General features: G+C 40.6%; 1 protein-coding gene across 14 annotated transcripts in view; it reads left to right on the plus strand.

Annotated features, from left to right (window-relative positions):
- r3hdm2 (R3H domain containing 2) overlaps positions 1-20,471 on the plus strand; it is a 47,356-nt gene that overhangs the window by 2,301 nt on the left and 24,584 nt on the right. For 10 of the 14 annotated variants that reach the window (XM_079340928.1, XM_079340938.1, XM_079340931.1 and 7 more), the window contains exons 3-5: positions 18,479-18,559; positions 19,599-19,757; positions 19,878-20,100. In XM_079340928.1, the coding sequence (XP_079197054.1) occupies positions 19,942-20,100 (159 nt within the window). In that variant the 5' untranslated portion in view covers positions 18,479-18,559; positions 19,599-19,757; positions 19,878-19,941. Of the gene's footprint in view, positions 1-2,798; positions 3,270-16,902; positions 17,000-18,478; positions 18,623-19,598; positions 19,758-19,877; positions 20,101-20,471 lie in introns of those variants that run through there. The other 4 variants (XM_079340936.1, XM_079340937.1, XM_079340934.1 and 1 more) reach the window with 4 other exon arrangements.

Genomic DNA, 20,471 nt, shown 5'->3' on the forward strand with positions numbered 1-20,471 from the left:
AATTCAGAATTTCTTTTCAGGGAAATCCTTTTAGATTAGAATGGGTCATTGTTTCTCGAGGAATGTAGTAATTTATGAAAGGGTCTCAAAAAGCAGCTCATCATTTTCTGCAGGATAAGTGAATGTAACCGTTGTTTATTCATACACCAGTTGGACATGTGATTTCATGTGTTGGAGGTAACCTACTTGCTATAACTGTCTTCACTTCCCACGATGAAATATTTATACAAGCCAAGATTGTGAATGCAAGAGGTGTTAAACAATAGTTTATGATTATATGTAATAGAGAAATACATAATTTATGCTCTAATTAAGAATGTTTGCATTTATTTTTTCAGTCAGGTATCCCTATCTTCTTCTATCTCTGAATATCTGTTTGCAGCAGCATAAGCAGAAGAGGCTTTTTCTAGAGAGATTTCAAGAGCTATTTATAGATCTCTGCCAGAGCACCAAGCGTGGTGGTGCTGTTGCTGCTGCTCCTTTCTCTCTTCTCTTAACCACTCCTGCTTCTGTTCTCTGTCGCTCTCCATCATTATCCATTCCCTCTTCTTCTTCTTCTCCTGTTTTTATTTTGAGCTCCCTCTCACTTGATGTTTTCTCTCTGTCTTTCCTAGTCCTCGTTTCCGTATTTTTCCTTCATTGCTTGCTTTGATTTAAATTATTGATCAGAGCAGAAGGGAGGCGACTGGTTGCAAAGAGTAAGTCTGGTCTCAGATTGGGTAGAGCTTCCTGACAGACTTCATTGTAATTGCTGCAAAGCTTTAGGGTTTTTATTTGAAATTTCAAAGAAAAAAAGCAACAAAGAATAACTCACATGTTGAAATCTGTGATTGAATCACACCGGGGTGAGCAAGTGGGTTTTGCCTGTAAATCTGATGGAAAACTCTTCAAAAATAATTATGTATCTATTTCTCACTTCATACAATGGTAATTGAGTTTGTTCAAATAAAATATACTAAAATGTAAACAGGAACTTTTATCTTAACACAAGTGAATAAGAAACTAACCATTTTCTTCTAAAAGCTTGACCTTAGTTATATGCTGCGTGCAAAGACTGCAGCACCAGTTTATCTGTGATATCTTTGGCCACTGATCCTTGCTCAGCTCCTCCCCTCTCTTCCTCCTGCTCTCTAAGCCCCTCACTGTCTCCCTGACTGTCCTGGGAAAGACTCTACCTGGCTGCACAAATGCAGAAGATACTGCTGGTGTTGGTTATATGCTTTCCCTTCATCCCAGTCATGTGGTCCACCAGAGACAAGTCATTTAGAAGGGCCATGCTTGCGGAGTCATTAGTTTGTATCTTATCTGACATATTACGCTACATTTGGGCTTTTGTCCATCTATCAACTATCTGTACCGAACCACAAATCCTGATTGTGGATCGGAACCACAGGGTATTGTGCTCATCCCTGAGCATTAATGCAAGCATGTATGTCAAATAGAAACAAATGAAAGGGAAGTGCATTGTATTTACCAAAACAGAGGACATTCAAACATTCATTCAGTTGTTATGAGTCGAGACAGATTTGTAAACAGAGATTTTTCAACTTTTCCAAAGCTGAGGGTCAATATTGCATGCACAATGCAGGCCTGTTCACGTCTTCAAATTGTTGCTTTGGAGCAGTCAAGTGTCCTCGGAAATAAAGATTGGAAGATTAATGTGCTCAACAGACTAGTATCAGTATGAGGTCCCAGTAACTACCAGGGTTTGAGAAAGCAAGACTTTAGTGAATCTTCTGAACAAGAGCTGAAGGTAGTTTGCTTTAAGTTAACTATTGGTGATAAGGCTACAGCACAAGTGCTTTTCAATCAAGAAAAAATAGGAACTTTGGCACTTCCCATGGTGAACTCTTGTAGGTTGTTTAAAAAGCATCCTCTGAACACTATTTGAATATAATGGCCCTTACTTTATTTTATCTGTCATTTGACACACAAAGTTTGTCCTCATTCAGGAACCACACCATTCTGGTATGATTTGCCTGGGATTGTTATCTCATACATGCATGATGTCTCCTGTATGTCTGAACATTATGCATTTCTGAAGCATTCATCCGTGGAAATGTTATATTAGTCAGAGTTGTGTTTTGTTGTGGCACATCCACCTGCTCAGATGTTTTGATGCAGATCGTTTTTCCTCGTTGGGTTTTGTAACCGCTTGTCTGGTTCCATTTCACACCAGATCTGTTTTCTGTACCCTTACCCAGAGTTTCCTGCTGACGTTTTCTTTGATGCTGAACTTTTGATGGCCTCTTTTCCACTGTCTTTCAGCTTCCGCTTGCAGTGTGGGGGCTGCAGGGAAAAGATGCAAATATGTCGTCTTGTGGGATTAAGGTTTTTGTTGGCTAATAAAGTTGTTTTGGCTGTTATCTCAAAATCCCTCTGCTTTTATTTCTTATTTTTTGACCATTGCGGTAGTTTTCTGTTCCGCCAGCAGCTGTCAGTACTTTTAGCTCATTCAGGTTGTTCAGACACAGGCTGCATACATCTTCAAGCATTCTGCTTTATAGAGTGTGTTGAATTGTGACAACAGTGAATAGCTTAGTCTACGTTTATGTCCATGTTTCCAAATAGAAGCTACCAAATTTTACTTGTGAAAAAATAGATTTAATGTAACCTTCCATATAAATATCATGCTGTTTTATGAAGTGACATAGGCCTACTGGCTGGTCCAAGAAGCCCTTTAAACAGCTGGGCTCCCAGCAAGCCCTGGCTTGGCTGTCATCACAATTATATTGTAACACAGAAGCAGAGAGCAAACAAGATATGTGAGAGAGAGACAGAGAGAGAATCCACATGAGAGGGAGGGTTGGAGGAGAAGGGAGCGGTGCAAACTGTGCGCATGATAGCATAAGAGCAGTAGGCAGGGAAAGAGTCAGCCAGCAAGCAAGGCTTTCTGTTTCCATGTAGTGCTTGTGCTTCATTCAGAAAAAGAGAGGGAGCAGTCAAATAGGGGGTTTCTTTCTTCCCGTGAAACCCAGTAGTGAAGCAGAGCCGATGGTACCTGCAGACAGGGAGGCAGCAGAGCAAGCGTGAAGATGAAAAAAGTAGTATGAGCTGAAAAGAGTGCCTGAGGTAAACAGCCCTGACACTCTAATACTTACATGCTGCAGGAAATTCATCTGTACCGCTCAATGAGATCAAACTGAGCTTTGTCTTGGTCCAGAGCTGCTACTCCTTCCATCGCCACTTCTCCTGCGATGAAGTGCTTTTATCTGTGAGAGTCCTGATCTGACTTGGCTGGAGATCCACAGAGCTGAATTCTAAACACAGTAAGCATGTGCTGCGCTTGCATGTGTATGTGTCTTTGTCGGTGGGTGTTAATAATTTGTAGGTGAGATGTGGCTTGCTCATCTACCTTTCACAACTCTTGACGCTTTATTATTTATTTATTTTTTTTCAAAGTGCAGCCTCTGCAAACGCTATAATTACCTCGTATCTTGGCGCTTTGTTTTTGGTCTCTGTAAAGTTCCTGCTGCAATTCATTTCATCATACCTTTGTAAAACTGTGAACATACATGAAGCTTGAAGAAGGGTTATGGCATTGCTGTCATTTATAGTTTCTTTGAATGAACATAACTCGTTTTACCAGTCTGCAAAGGCTAAGAGGAACAAACCTTAATTGATTTTCTTGAGATGTCATGCACACATGTGGCAGGCTTAGCTATTGAACAGTGACTTTGTGTGCGTGTCGAGGGGTCAGTCTATATTCGCGAGTGTTTGCAACGACACGCTTTTAAGGAGGCAAATGCTGAGGTAATGAGGAATTCCCTTCCTCAGTGTCCCTTTGTGGGAGGAGGGAGAGAGGAGGGTGGAGGTGGCCTAATGGGGTTGGAGAGTCACCAAGAAGTGGGCGTAACTCTGCCACACTGTCATACGGAGGAGGCAGAGAGGGAAGGGTGCAGGGAAAAAGGACAACCTAGGCACTTACATAAAGCTTCATGTGGGAAGTCCTGTGGTAAGAGGCCCTGAAGTTTATCCTCAATGATCCTCTTTGCTCAAAGGACCAGCAGTGCCTATTGATTACAAACGTTTATGCAAGCACAAGTGATTAGAAATATGCTTTGATCTCTAAATAAAATATATACATTCACTCCTGCATACTTCAGTGTATTTTTCCCCTGTATTTGTGGAACACAATGTGCGGGGAAAAGTGAAAAAAATAGAGAGGAGGTGAGAAAGAGGCAGCATAAGCGTGAGAGAAAGCACAGCAGCAGAGCCCTCTTGAATAAAAAATCTGTAGCTATAAATAGAAAGCCATCCTCATTGCCTCAGCACTGTTTCATGTTTAGAAGACCTGGCTTTTCCCTCTCTTTTTCTGATGGTTACATTGCAACTTCAGACTCACAAACCTCCTCATTGCCTCTTCTTTTTGCCTTTTTTTCCACTCAGCCCAGATCTGTCTTGTGCTGGAAATCGTTTTTTTAATGTAAAAAAACCCCCCTGCTTGTGTATGTGTGTGCATATCTCTCAGCAGCATGATGAATCAAGATGCATCAGTGTCTGAAGCGGTGCACCCTAATTCAACTAGCATGATGTTTTGTCGTAAAATGACAGTGATCCTATGATTCTACCACTTTGCCAATTAAAAATGCATGCAAAAGCCAGACAACAGCAACTCCCAAATTAGAGAGACGTCACCCATTTGGTGTTATGTTGCCAGAGCCGTTTTCTTTCTGATGTCTGCCAGTCCGTATGTAAACCCCCTTTATGGGCAGATGCACGGATAGCTAGAGTGGCTAACGCTAGCTGCTAATCTCTAACTGACATGATGTAATCAAACCTTCTGCATTTTGAAGTCATATGTTTGGGCATCTTCTTCATTGCTCATGATGATTACTTTTTTGTGTTATGTGTGACTTCTAGTTTTTACTCCCTAGGAAGTTGGTTTAAGTTGGTTTTTCTGCATCCTCAGTCCTGCATACTAATTGGAAATGCGTGGGAAATAGACTGAGTACGAAATAGAGGGAGCGGAAGGGAGGAAAGAAATCAATAGAAACCCCTGGAGTAACTGCTTCTGTAATTGCCTTAAAGTCAAAAGGTTCACACTTCTGATAGAGAGCTTTAAAAAAACACACTGAAGTAGAGGAAGAAAAGTTTTAAAACACCATGTCAGAAATTGGCCACCTTGTTTTCCCCTCCCTTAGCTCTAACAGGGATGTCTTCATTCTTATTCATTGGGTTTATTTTTTTTTTTTTTTTTTTGTCCTCCATAACTTCCAATATGATTTTTGTGTTAATGTGTGTGTTTGTGTATTTGGTCAATGTTTTCACAGCCAAGAGAGGATATATACCTGTTGCTTCTCTTTGAATACCAATTGAACAATGTTAATTTCAATTGAGTGACAATTAATAGGTTCATAAGACCTCCTATCATAAGCTTAACAAAGGCTGTAGTTTTCAACTTGACAAGTCGTTTCTTCACCTTTAAAGTTGATTTAGAGTTGGTAGGCAAATACAACTGTACTTGAAGCAATTTAAAGCAATAGTTACAGTAAGTTAAATAAGTGGTGGTTTGTGTAAATAAAAACCTTCAAATAGCCCTTTTTTTTTCTTTTTAAACAAATAAATGCAAATTAAACTTTTACCATGCAGTCTGCTTAAGACTTGTATTATGAGATTGGATTTAAGACAGCCCGTCTTGTTGAAGTTTTTAGAGACATACATGGAGTTAAGTTAGAGGCATCAAAAGCCAAGATTGTCTTATTTGACACTATTCAATGTGCATAATTAGAAATAAAGCAAATTACAGAACAGTTGTGAGTACAGAAGAGGTTTACAACAAGCTAAACCCAACCAAACCAATTTTAGGAGTGGTTGTTTCTGATGTAAAAAAGGAGGTGATGATGATGAAGAGAATGAGAGACAGTAAAGGAAGAAAAATGCAAAGAAGGTGGGGACAGATAATTGTGTTCCTGTGGCAGGCTTAGGTATTGGGAGTGGTTGGCTTTTATAGGTAAACAGATGGCGAAGCCCAGCAAGACGCTGACCTGCCACCGCTGTCAGGTTAGCTATGTGATCGAGTGATTCACTACCATGTGGAGTTTCTCAAATGAACACAACCGCCTAGTCTGGGCTGGAGCTACTAACAGAAAAAGCCTAAAACAAACTTAACAAGGTGATTAAGAAAACAATGTCAAATTAACCTGGTCTTCATCCTCTTCTCTGACCCTATGAGCAGATCCAGGCGGCAAATCACACAGATTCAGTTATAGGCTACAACAAACACAAATAGTTTTTGTCCTATGGGCAAATAATGTTGTCTTACAGGCCAGTGGTTCCCGACCTTTTCCAACTCAAGGCCCCCTTTTTATTCCAAAAATGTTTGCAGCCACACCTCCGACTACATAAATACAGAGGCCATATAATCAATCAATTTTGCTTTAATACTGTCACCCTCTGTAGCATCAGTGCAAAACAAATGAGTGTACAGCCCTAAAAGAGCTGGTGAATTTAATTATAGGAACAATTTAAAATACTTATTATTTTTATTCTTAAATGCAAAAAAAAAACGTTTTGGGAAGTGTTTTCTTTTTTTTAAAAATAAGTACTTATGGACTCCACTTCCGTTTAAGTGTGTGTTCAAGAGTAAATGTTTAGTGTAGGAGGTTGGCCACTGCATAAGAAGCTCTACAGCTGTATAAATATAGCTTTACCCTACTTAATTGAGCTTACAAGTCTGTCAAACAGTCTACACAGTATGCATACCATTTTGTGTCCACAGCTTCCAGAGCCAACAGCAGGCCTGTCATCATCCTCCTGTTTCTCAATTTTAGCACAGCGTTGTCATGGTTGGAACAGCGCAAGTATAGTGTAATGGTAATGCAAAAAGAACAGACAATGTTTTATCGACTGTGCTTACTTGCTGCTGTTGCTGGTTTTTCAGGCCCTCAATATTGATGGGACATGTGATAGCATCTCTATTCTATTTTACAGTCTGAATTACTTCATTCCTTCTGTATTGTGTTTTTGAGCAACGGTTACAACTGAATTTCCCCCTGGGATTAATAAAATATTTCTGATTCTGATAGAGAGATCCAGTTTGTGTGTGTTTGGTTTGCAGACCCTGACCCTTCTGGGCTGACCAGATTTGAAGGGACTATATTTAGCTGGCAAGGTGACAAAGGAGGGAGGAGAGGCACTGAAGAGAAGGGAGAGTGAAGATGAGTGTCGGTTGGCTGGATGTTGGCTGGATGTCTGAATGACTGGCATGTTGCCTTCCTGCTGGCTTTTCTGGAGTGCATAAGCCTCATTGTAGGAGAACACACTTTCTGCTGGCCTGACATAGACCGCCTTACTGTGTGACTGGCTGAATGCCTGACTTCCGGGTTAGGGTGGCTTGCTGGCAGCAATCGAACCGGCTGTCATTAAGTGCGGCTGTGGTTAAAGGAGGTGTTTGTGTTGATCACTGAGGACTTCGGTTACCATCTGTAAAACGCATTATTTAAAATTAACCCCAGTTATAGCCAAAAGCATCTTTTTACTCTAGTAAGCAGATGTTCATACTGATCATGGAACTGCTGTTATGAGTATGATGGTAGTGGTGCAAAATATGACAAATGTCACGGTTTGGATCAGATGACAGATTTTTGTCATGGATTGGATCATTTTTTGGAATAGCCCAAAAAAGGCCCTTAGACGCATTTCTACATTGTAACAATAACAATACAAACAGATAAACCTGAACTCATTTTTTATTTAGAAAGTAAGTACCACAGACTAATAAACCCACCTGCACTTTCTCTACTTTAAGCACTACTACTACACTCAATGAACCACACTTTCTTATTTCTTATTTTATTATGATTCAGTTTTATGCTCTGCTCTTACACCTAACTATTGTTTAACAGGTCTGTGTTGAGGGTAATTCAATCGAACTGTGTCATATCCAAGCATAAATATAAACATGTTGTTTTGTGCTAAGCAGATATCCATGCGAAGTAATACAATTAAAAAATATATAAATAAAATCCAAGGAATTTATCCCATTTTTAAATATTACTTCCCTTTATATAGTCCACAGGCTACATAAAGGGCTCAGAGCTCAAAGTGTCGTCCAGGGTTCTAGGAATCATCTCTGAATGTGGCATGTTGTCATGGTGTTAACTTTGTTTGCTGAAATATAAAGTCATATGTCGCAAAGTTAGACAAGTAGCGAGTATCTCCAGATGCCTCCTCTGTTGTAGTTAATCCCAAACATTTATTTTGTTGCCCTGTGATTTATCAGCCCATATCAGCGAGGTTTAGCCTGTAAAGATGGGTCACTCAGTTGATCCCACCTTGTGTAAGCTTTATAATATGTCCTAGATTTTTCTGTAGATAAGGCTGGGCCTGGGTGAAAAAACACTAACAATTATTATCGTTATATAATGTTAATCAATATAAACATAAAATTGTTTGATAAAAGTTGGATAGATTTATAAACATGTAATTATGCTCATTCAACCACTGGGAAATGATGGCGCTATCATGCCTTGAACACTTGTTTCCACCCCTCATTAAAGAGAAGAAGAATAGGAAGACAAACAGCCAATCATGTCGAAGGGATATGGGTAGGCAGACAGGGTCCGAAATTAACTTTATGACTCTCCGGCCAATAAGCTTTTCACCGGCCGAAATAACAACACCAGCATTACAACATTACAGATTCAAAACTAAAATCCATGTGAGAATAACAAAATTATTTTTTCACAAAACAAGCTCTCACTTGACTTGACCGTTTCACCGTTTTGTACGGATCAACCGTGTACCTAGTTAAGGCAGTTTCTCTCAACCTCCTGATGCCTACTTCCTTCTAGGGATGGGTACGAGCACTCGATTACTCGCCGCTGACTCCATTATTCGAGTTGCAATTCATTTATTCTTGTAACCCAGCTATTTATTTTCGCCTCACTTAATATGAAAATAATGAACGGGATACAAACGTATGACTTCTCCGGCCCCGGCTTCAGCTTTAGTACACACAAACCAGATCCCAACAAAAACAATAGGCAGCTACGGCAACGCTCAATACAGAAATTAGGCAGAAAGCAAAAGCACAACAAATACAGAACTGTCTGCTACACCTGCGGTATGTCAGTCAAGAAAAGTGATGACAAAACAATAAAATGAACGTTCAGTACAAGATTTGTGGCGTTAAAAATTGCATACCATAGAAATATTAGTTTGATGCTTAAAACACAATTGGAAAACAGCAGAGACCCAAACAGGCAGTCTCACGTCACCTCATTTGCTAGTGCTGTTAGCACATGTCGTTAGCCTGCTAATAACCAAAACGATAACATGAGCTATACTTCCATTAAGTTTTATAGAAGGAGCTTCAGAGAGCTAATGGTCATTGTGGAGCCGGAGTACAAGCTGCCATCACGGAGAACAACAGGTACAAGGCTGTTCTTTAGGAATGTTAAGCAACACAGTACGAAGTACGCTGCTGTCGTGACATGACGATTACTTTCTGTTGTTGGCTGTTTATTTATATTTATCTTATATAAATAGATATTGTATGTTTATGTCATTTTACAGGAATAACAGGCATACAGGCATCATGCGATTAATAATAATCTACGAGTACTCTTTTATTAGGTAATTTGAGTACTTGAGTACCAGATGACAGTAAATTGCCATCCCTACCTCCTTCTTCTTCTTCTAGCCTGTTCTTGTGTCTCTGAGCGCAATCTGTTGAGTTCAAAGTTCATCTCCGGCAGACCTGATTGTTATCCACTGCTCTCATCAGGACATAGTGGAACAGAGTTGTCGTCAATCAGACTCTGTGAGGGGAGTCATTGCCAATCTTCACATTTAAATAACTGTGTGCAAATGACTCACACTCTGATCACTATGGAGGCCCCATTAAGTCTATGTGCTTGTGTGTACATTCTGCAGGCCATGTTTGGTTGCATGTGTGTGTTTGTTGTGTCTGTGCTGTTGAGTGGTTTAGGTTCAGGCTACAAGTAACCCATGATGTTGCTGTATGTCCGGTGTGTGTGTCCGTATCCTGTTTAAATTGTGTTTACCCAGTGGAAAAAAAACACTGGGCCTTGTAAATGGGGGAAGGAGGGAGGTGGAGAATGAGAAAAAGAGAGAAAAATATGGGGGTGTTGAGGGCTATGGCTGCTTTTCTCTTGGTGACAGAGCCTGTTGCCATGGAGCTGGTCCTCCCATTGGTGGAAGCCTGGTCCAATCGCTTAACAGCACAGATTGTTTCATCATTGAGAAGTTTTTCCTCTCTTCCTGTCTCACTAGCTTGCTTGCCTCTCCGTCTTTCTTTCTTTTGTGTTCTCCCTTGTACCCCCCACATCACCCCCCGCCCCAGTTAAAGAAGCTGATAAATGACATAAGGTTTATAATGAGTGAAGGAACAGCCATCCGATTTTATTTTGACAGTTTTTTCATGTTACATCAGCAGCTCAAGTTGGTAAGGAAGATTATCTTGCAAATCTCTTCAGTGTTTGAGAAGACAACATAACCCAACAATTTCACATTCAGTTATTTATGAATGGACAGACCTGTGATAATTTCCCTATTTAAAAATGTAATGGCCTTGTGCATTACTGGAAACCTAAAGAAATGTTCATTATTTTTATTTTAATTTGATAAATTGTTTGTGTTGTTAAGAAATACATGCTCGCCATTACTACAATGCACATGCAGTATTAAAGAGTGGGTTAACTTAACGGTAATTGATTTTTAAAAAAAAAAAAATTGGGGGGGGGGGTCATATGCAGGCAGGGTTTATTTATAGCTTTCACGTGACATTACACACTTATGGCGCAGACCACCTGGTGGGCTATAAAGGCTTCCTACTACTGCACGCGACGGAGAAGTTGAGCGAACAGAAGAATGGACTTCTCCTAATCCTGCCATAAACATTGTGTTACCTTAATCAAAATATTGATGCCTTTCACTAACATCACTGCCCTATAGCGATATTTGAAAGTGACAGCTGACAGCCATTCTGATACTGTCTTTATGTAATATATAGCTTATGTAAGCTAATTAGCACTCACCTGTGCTTTGATGATGCATTACTTGACTTTCAACTCCCAAATGACAGCATTATTGACCCAGTCACAACAAAAATACACAGAGGTACTTTTGTTATCATTCAATTTAAGGGGAAGAGGTCTCCGATGAATATTAATAAAAATCACTGAAGTTGTGGTGAGGATGTTTTAAAGATTCAAATATATATTAAATAAATTTGTAATGATGTAAACGTGCATCATTCTGCACTGAAAATTAATCAACAAAGCCTCTGCTCCAGTCACGTTACTGAAAGTAATAATCTTGAGTTGAAAGATGTTTACTTAAAGGGATGTATTATATTTAAATTTCTCAATTTTTGAAAGGTGAAACTTGATTGTGCTTTGTGATGCTGTTAACACACTCCCTCTATCAGACACACACAGCGGGGAGGAGATGCCTCTGTGCTCCTTGTATAAGACATTTCATTGGCCATTGATTGGACCAAAATAGAACTGCATTAAGGAGCAGGATTTCCTCGTTATGAAATGCTTAGCTTTTACATTGCAGAAGATATTGTACGGCCTTATAACTTGTATGCTGTTTTGTGGTGATGTTTGTGTTACAATGATGAGGGAACATTCAGAAAGGATGATTAACATGTTACGACTGTCAACAATTGCAATAGATATTCGATAGAAAACACAATTCGACATAAAAGAATATTTGACAGTTTGCTTCTTTAAGATTTTGTTGAGCAAACTGACTTGTGTTATTGTCAAACATGATAGAAAATGGAGGTATTGTAGGAGTGTTGCAGCAAAAAAAGTGATGTAACGAACATTTTTTTTATTTTATATACTTTATTTATCCCTCAGGGGGAAATTCTGGTTTGCACTCTGTTGAGAGACATGCTTCTCACACACACAGGCCTGAATCTCACACACGCATACACCTGTGAACATGCAGTAATGGAGAGATGTCAAAGTGCGGCGGCTGCCCCTACTGGAAGCGCCTCCCTGAGCTGGTGGAGGTTCGGTGCCTTGCTCAAGGTGCTCGAGAAGTGGTCTGGCACCTCTCCAGCTACCACACCAACTTTGATATTTTGGTCCGCATTGGGACTTGAACCGGTTCCCAACCTAAGTCCCCACAGACTGAGCTACTGCCACAGTTAGCTAAATAGTTTTTTCTTTGCCAATAGGTGCATCTCTAGTAGTTATGGTGTTGTTGTCATTGTCTTTTGTTTGGCTGGTTTAATCTCCATAAAAAGTTGTCGGGTCTCTTTAATGTTAACCACCAACCTGTTTACCAACTTAAGGATGATATCCTTGATATTTAGTTTACTCCATAACCCAACGCTGTTCAGTTCATGGTTAAAGTAAAACGATTCACATTTAAGGGATGGTTCTGTTTTTGTGAAGTGGGACTGTATAAGGTCCTTGTCAGTATGAAGTGAGGAGATGCACAGAGGACTGTTTTGTCGTTTCATTTTCAGTAAGCCACAACAGTATCTTGACAGAATGAGCTGCAACTGACACTTTAAGGAGCACGAGTTTGTCCTGTTCTCCTCCTGGCTGCATCACTCATGGACCTTTTTTTCTTTTTTCACTTTTTTGAACTCTGCTTACAACACCTGACTTTGCACATTCAACAATAAGGATCTCAGAGGAGAAGGTGCTGTATTATTAGGAATTATTGTCAATTAACATATTTATATCAGGATTGCTTTTCGCTTTTTGACCCCATGGGAATTCCATAAATCTCTCCCTCAACCACATTCCTGCACTCTTGTCTTTATCAATAATACATGCAAGATCAGGATCGCCTTTCTGTCTACTGCCACTCATTTTATTATGTAGAAGGGAGATGTCGTTCACTTAGCCAGCATCCCTTTCTCTCATTCACCCACTTTGTTCCTGTCTTTCATTCTACACTCATATTTTCTGTACATCCCCCCCCCCCCCCATGCAGCAGAGAACTATACAAAGGTTATAGCAACATAAAGATAGAGAGAGCTGCAGAAAGGTAGGTAGGTAAGTAACCAGTGAGGGAGGGAGGGAGGGAATGAGTCATAGCTCGTCCCACAGGACTGAGTGGGCCGGCTTAGTGGAGGAGGATGGCGTCAGCAGTAGGCCTGACAATTTAAGAAGACACATTAAAAGAGGAAGAAAAAGGGAGAGACAGACAGACAGAGAGCAAAGCCTTAGAAGTGGGTGGATGTAGAGGGAGATATTGATGGGAGGGGTTGATGCAAAGGAGGCGGAAGGCAAGAAAGGGGTATCCTCATAGCACAGAGAGAGAGAGAGATAGCGAGAGGGAGGCTAGAAGGACAGATAACGACGTAGCTGGAAAAAGAGAAACCCTTTCTTCCGCTTCTATGACCATTCATGTCCCCACATCTATCTTTCATAATCATTTTCTTTTCTTTTGCTGTTCCACTGAGCCTTAAAGCTGCATTCATCCTCACTCTCATACAGCTTATAGCAGAAAGTATTGATAGCGTACTGGAGGCTCATTTAATTTGCATGTACATATAGTTGTCCTGTATCAAAGACGGACTGTTTTGGTGTAAATATGCATGGACGGTTCCTTCAGACCCCGGTGCTCTGCCATCCCCCTCGCACCCCTCCCTGTGTGAGATTGTGCAACCGACGCAAAGGGGAATCCTCTCTGACACAGACAAACACTGGAACACACACACTGCGAGTGCTCTGCAGATATATAATATGTGCCGTCACTGAGTGTGCACAAACTCTGCCATTACTACACACAAATACACACCAGCCAGCCTCCACTCTGAAGACATAACCTTGCTGCCTTTTGTGAAATGGGTTCTCTCTGACGTCAAATGGGTGAGGTGCGTGGCTGAATACCGAGGAGCTGAATTGGGTCGAACTGTGTGTGTGTGTGTGTGTCACTCCCACTGCTGTCTGTGGGTTTGTACGTGCTTGCTCATTCCTGTTTGCAGCATTCTGTGCTTTCATTCACCTTCATCTTTCATTCAGCCTCTGCAGGGAAAATGGAGGCATATCTGCTCCGCATGATTCTCCATTATGAAATTAAAAATAATGCAATGAACAAAATAACTGATAATAGCAGCTCTCCATCATTTTGCACATACAATCGTTAAAATGCTCCGTGCTGATTATCTGGTTATATCTCATTTATGACAGTGCAAGTGCTCACAGTAGGAAAGAAAAGATTGCCTCTAAAGACCAATTTCTTTATATAGAAACATTCAGTACTGTGAATTTACTCTGTATAAGATTCATTCTCTCAACAAAAAACACTTTGTCGTAAAGGCAGAATATAGTAGTAGTTTTAATTCTGTGTGGGGGTTGTTTATTTCGATGGTATTTTTTTCACCTTAGGTGAAACACCTCCCCATAAAAGTCAATTCAGTTGTTAATGACTTTTTTGGTGTGTCTTTAGCACAGTCTCCTCTCTGTAAGTTATGATTGTAAAACAGCAAATACGTCTTTAAGAACAATCCCTGATGCTTTGACCTTGTGTCAGCTCAATTGAGTCTGGGTGACCACCAGGCTTGAAATTCACTCGTTTTAACCCCGTAAGTGAGGACAAGTGTATTTATCTGTAAATTAATAAGAATATTGTCAATAATTAGAAGATAATTTTAACTTACCTGATTACAAGGTGTAGCTAGGATTGATTCATTGTTTCTAGGGTTGATTTAATTGCTCAGTTGATTCAAAAGTACAAGCAGCAAATCAGAAACGGCTTTATTGGCCAGGTACGTTTCACACACAAGGAATTTAACTTCAGTAGACTGTGTTCTCCTTATGCAAGAGTAAACACTAAATATGAACAATCAATCAATTAACAGTCAATCAACAATCAAATCAGTCCTAAAATCCGCATTGAAGAATTTTTTATGGTCTTTCCTTTTCATACACAGAACTGTGTTTTTTTTAGTATTATATTCTGTTGAGTAAACAAATAGCGTTCAGTAAGTGTGATCAGTCTAATTAATTGTGCATTGGTAATTCCACTTACTGCTTTGGTTTGCGTTAGTGCTAACTATTGCTGAGACCCTGACCCAGCTTGACCCGGAGCAGCTATATTTGACAGTGAGCTCATACTTTCACAAAATATTTAGTCCGGCTAGCCCACTGTCTCAGGCAGAGATATATGTCCTCTAAGTCTTAACACAAGCATGTCCACACACTCAAACATTCAGTGTAGACCCGACGAAGGCTCACTCTCTGTGCCTTTCACTCACTGCCTGACACACACAAACACGTACAAACATATGCTGCCCTCAGGGCTTCCTCACACTGGCGGTCTCTGGTGTGGTAACCTGACACAGTGGGCAGGGCAGTGTGTGACCTGTGTGTCTCAGCTGGTTGCCTGTCATCAGGAGGGCCCCGAGTCTGCAAGAGCAATAATGTGTGTGAAGCGGATTAGAGTGCCCTGCATTGCATTATGAGGTTGATGATGTTGTTTTACTTGTGTTTGTATGGCTTGTGTAGGTGCGTTACCTGTCAAAGTTTTTTGTGAAAAAACCTCAATTTTCTCTGTCATGTAAAGAAATGTCTAAAAATAATCAAACTAATTTTGTAATTGATTATGATTAAAACAAGACATGGAATATATACAAGGTTAGCTTAGTTCAATCCAATATTGATATGAGTGACAAAAAATACATGACTGCTCATAATAATAATTAATAATAGATTGTATTTAAAGTCACCTTTCAAAGCAGAGATAAAAACAACAAAGGAAGAATACAAGATAAAATTAACCGACAAATTTACAGGGTGTTGGACATATTTTTTTTATGAGGATATATGAAACTGGATGAAGAATGGTCAGATCTAATAGATGAGATTTAAAAATGGAGACGGAGTCAATATTACATGTGTGGTAGGAGGGAGCTCCAGAGGCGGGGGGGCCAGGGTGACTGAAGGCTCTTGAACCACACACTATCACCTAAACCTCAGTACACTGAGGCTCTTTGTAAAGGCATCCATGTTTTTATACTTTGTGTGTGTAAACCTCTAACTGATGTTGTCTAACATAAAAAAAAATTGGCTCTTTTCCTTTGACCAGCTCATTGTTTATTCAGCGTGACAAACAGGAGAGAAGAGTCGGAGAGGATGCATATTGATTTTTTTTGAAGAGGCATAGAGAATACCAGTAAAATGGTCAATCACTTCAGTTTATAGTGTACTGAAAAAATAAATTAAAACTGTGCTATATTAACTTGTGCAAGACCGTTTAAAGAAACTGGAAAAATAATACATTTATAATCAAGTAAAGTTTCCTCTAAAGTGCCTTACCGATGGCTCTCCAGCTGTAATCGAGAACAACCTGTTAGGTTAATGTGTATTTCAAGGCCAGCATGATGTGAATGACCTCTTTGGTTATGATGTAACTGGCCAGAGTCCTGTGTGAATCAGCTCTCCTGCTGCATGTCTGCAGCCACATGTAATAATGCAGAGAAAAGCCAACTTGAGGCCGACACACTGACCGGACTGGGACATACGAGGCACAGAATAGTGCTGCTGCCGGTGCCCGTATTGTAGATGATGAGCCTGTATACCTCTCTGTAGTTGCACTTGGTGTGTAGGGCTGTATGTATAAGCCACAATCTGGAGATAGAAAACATACCATTACATTCCTATGATGGGATCAGGTCAAAGGAAAATATACTTATTGGGAAGACATTGAAGAGGCTTTCAGTTACTGTTGTTATACTGAGATGGCATGAACTAGTAAAGAATAGAAGCAGCCATGTTTCCTGGTCTTTCTCCCTTTTCTTTTCACTCGTCGTCTTCTGCCAGTCTATCTCTCTGTCTTTGCACACTGCAATCCACGTATTTATTTTTAATATCATTCTTCTCCCTGCCCTTCTCCTTGGTGCTCGCTCAACACAAATGGCAGCAGTTGAGAATGACGTTACCATCTCCTTGGCAACCCTGTTGGCCGGATTCTGCGTATGTTGAGAGAATCAGCGGGGAGCGTTGAGGAAGGAGCTGAAGAAAAATAAGAGAGGAAGGGGTAGAGGAGGAGCAAATAGGTAACACTGGTTTATTCACAAGTCAACTCTTTCTTTTGGCTCTGATTCACAATTTGTTCTGCAGCCCCTCCCTGCTATTCACTATGATCGTCCAATCAGCCGCCAGACTCCCACTTGAGATGAATGATTATCTTTGCTTTCTAATCCTAAACCATTCATTTCTTTTGTGCAAGTCTACACTTTGTGTGTGAGCAAGGGAGCTTTTTCTCCCTCCAAAGAGACTGTGTCAGGCGGTCGTATCTGCCCACAGTAGATAGTGTGGTTGTATTATCTGCCTCTGCAGAGGCAGGCTTGTATAAGCAGAGCAGGGTTGAGGCATGTGGGTGTCCTGGTCAGTGATGTGGCGTATTGCTGATGACGCCTGCGCTGTTGCATTGCCTGGGTCCTCCCCACCCTGGGAATCCCTGCTTTGTTTGTTCATTCATCTCTTCTATCTTGAAGTACAGGACAACATGGCACATCTGCATAGATAGAAACGTGTAACCTGGGGATCATAGATCTGATACCTGAATGTGTAAAAATACAATTGTTCTCGCTGTAAGATTAACTCTTTGGTATTGCACTCTTTGTAGAATCGACATTTGTGGGTGTTATGCAGCCACGAAGAAAAGACACCTGGGTCATAAGGCAGGGTTTTATTATTTGAGGCGGGTTTTGCATGCATCATTAACCCCTTTTTATCAGCAGCTTGTCGACATGTTTCAGACCTCCTGCAGCAACACTAGAGTTTGTAGAGAGGGTTTGTAGGATGGATGGATTTGAGTTCCACTTTTGCTTGTGTTTTTGTGTAATAGCTAACATATCAGAGTTACTGCTTTGGAGCCACAAGTCACCCTATAGCTGTTTTTGCGGTTAAATTTCTTGAGTTTTGTTTGAGCTGGAAAAATGAATTTAATGATGGTAGTTTTGGGAAATATACAAAGGCGAGGCAAATCAAAGTCATAAGGGTATGATTATTTCAAATATTATTATAACCACCATTTATTGTTAATGGAGATGTATGAGCCCAAATATAAAGGTATTTTTAAGACCCCTAGAAGTGAAACTAGAAGAGGTTGCCTGAAGAGATTTACTTTGTTAAACCACAGTTTATTAGACACATAATATAGGCCTGTTTCAGTGTTGTGATAAATGATAAAGCTGGCGAATACTCAATATTTTGGTGCCCTCCTATACTCCACAGAAAACGCACGTTTCCCTTTCATAAAGAGTGCTACCCATACGGTGGAAACGTCACTTTAAACAGTCACTCAAACATCAAACAATGAAAAATGTAGCCGTTTTAGGGAGATTAAAACTCACATGAGGGGCGCATTTATAAACCCTGTGAACAAGTGTGCTCTGAGCTTTCAGCTGCTTTAGTCCCCCTCCCTGCTACAGTCAGTAGCAGCAGGGGGAGCAGCAGCAGCAGCGATGAGTCACTCAAGTGTGTGAAACATGACGTCATCCGTGTCTTCCTCTTCTGTTATCGGTGTTCAGGACTCCTGACTGGAGGACACACCATGCTGCTGCACTGAGCCAGAGGAAGAGAGAAGAGAGAGGACCCCTTGAAAGCCTGAGGTAGTGTGCCCCTCCCCCTCGACTGACTGGCTAGCTGCTACCTCCTCTATTCACTTGATTGCAGTAAATATTGCTTTTTATTTGGGGGAAGGGGTTGGGGGTGTCGGCTGTGTATCATGTTGTGCATTCTTCATATAAGTTATGAATTATTTGTCTCGTGGTTCAAGCACCATACTGTTAGCCTCAAACTAGTTGTTGGATTTGTTTGATTCTTAAGAAGAACAAATGAGATCTTTTAAGGAGTTTTGTCTCGTACCTCGCTCTCTAAAGTGGAATGAAAACATTTTAGCTGACGCAAAAACATCAGAGTGCGTGAAAGAGAAGCGAAAACCGCTCTTTTATGAGAACCCTGCTCCTTGTTCAGCTTCACCCAGACTCTTTTACTAGAGAGCCACATACATGCAGAATGTGGAAGGGCTTCGTCATGCTGAAATAAATGAGGCCTTCCCCTTAAACCTGTGTGTATGGTTCAGCATTGGTGGAGCTTTCTTATATGTGCAGGTGATGTATGTCATGTGCACTGATGTAGCCCCATGCTATCACGGATGCTTGATTTTTTTATTTCAGGTGTTTTTTAAGCATTTCACAGCTTTTCAAGTCTGTCGTTGCCGCTCTCCGAATGTTTTTGTGAAACACTTTTTTGGCAAATGATCAGATTCTGCTTTATTATACATTTTAACCAATGTCCCAACTTTGCTTTGTTTCATCGTGCTGTGTAAGCAATAACAAAAAGGGCTGGGAATGTTTGGGTGTCTCACGATTCGATTTGATTTCGAGTCTTGGGGTCACTATTCGATTCAGAATCTAGCTTTGATTTAAAAATGATTCTGGATTCATTGGTATTTGACAAAAAATAATTTCCTAACTACAAATTTCTTTGTCACTATGTATCTTCTGTATCCCTTCATGTAAATCTTTGGCAGTTTTTCCCCTTTTATAATAGAACATTTGATTTGCATCATGTTATAGAATTTTTTTTTAATATCAAATCACTAATCCGCAGAGAGCAATCAGTCTGACTTCTTTTCTTTCCTCACAGCTGCACCTTGAAGGCTAAGACCTGCTATGGACTGTACTTCGCCGCCTGCTGCAGCACAGCCCAGTACCCTACCTTAGTGGGTTCCCCTCATCTTCCTGTGTGTGGTTCCCATCTAGACTCACTGTACTGAGTCCAGAACAGATCTGGTACCACCTACAGGTAGATAGCATAGCACTACAGCCTCACTTATAAACTGTATGAAACAAAATATTACAACCTTGAAAAAACGACCACAGACTTGAATTTCTCTTTTTTTTTTTTTTTTTTTTTTTTTTTCAGCCACTCCTGGGTTCTCCACCCAACCCCCTCCCCAACTCCCACCCTCTCCCCCTCCCCTAAAAAGATGTCAGTGAGCCTGACAACAGACATCCAGCAGGAGGGAGAGAGTGGTCCACTCACAGAGCCCGGTGGTCGAGGCAAGACGTCTCCTCAACCACATGGTATCAAGGAAGGGACAGGAGAGGGCCTGGAGCCGGAGGAGAGCTCCCAACAGGATGCACAGGTGAGGAGAAAAGTTAACATAAGACAGTAATGTGTAATGCACTAATGAATGAAAACAAATTCAAATCAGGAAATGAGTTAAGCTATATACATAATAGAAGATATTTTGTTCCGTTTATGTTTTTTGTTGTAAAGAATGGCAGTTTACTTTGTTGTTTTAGAGAGCACAGGCATTATAAAAACAAAAGGACACTTTTAGTGCACATTTCCCTGAATATATTTAAGACAACTTTTAAGGTAAACTGACTTCGCTGATCAGTTGTTGAAACAGGTGACATGCCTTATGTTCTAAAACCAGCCACTGCTGATTTAAGGAGCCGGCTCCGTGGCAACGCCATTAGCATCTCAGCTTGACTTCATGACTCAAGAGCC

Source organism: Symphodus melops (assembly GCF_947650265.1).
Source record: "Symphodus melops genome assembly, chromosome: 4".
NCBI classification, from domain to species: domain Eukaryota; kingdom Metazoa; phylum Chordata; class Actinopteri; order Labriformes; family Labridae; genus Symphodus; species Symphodus melops.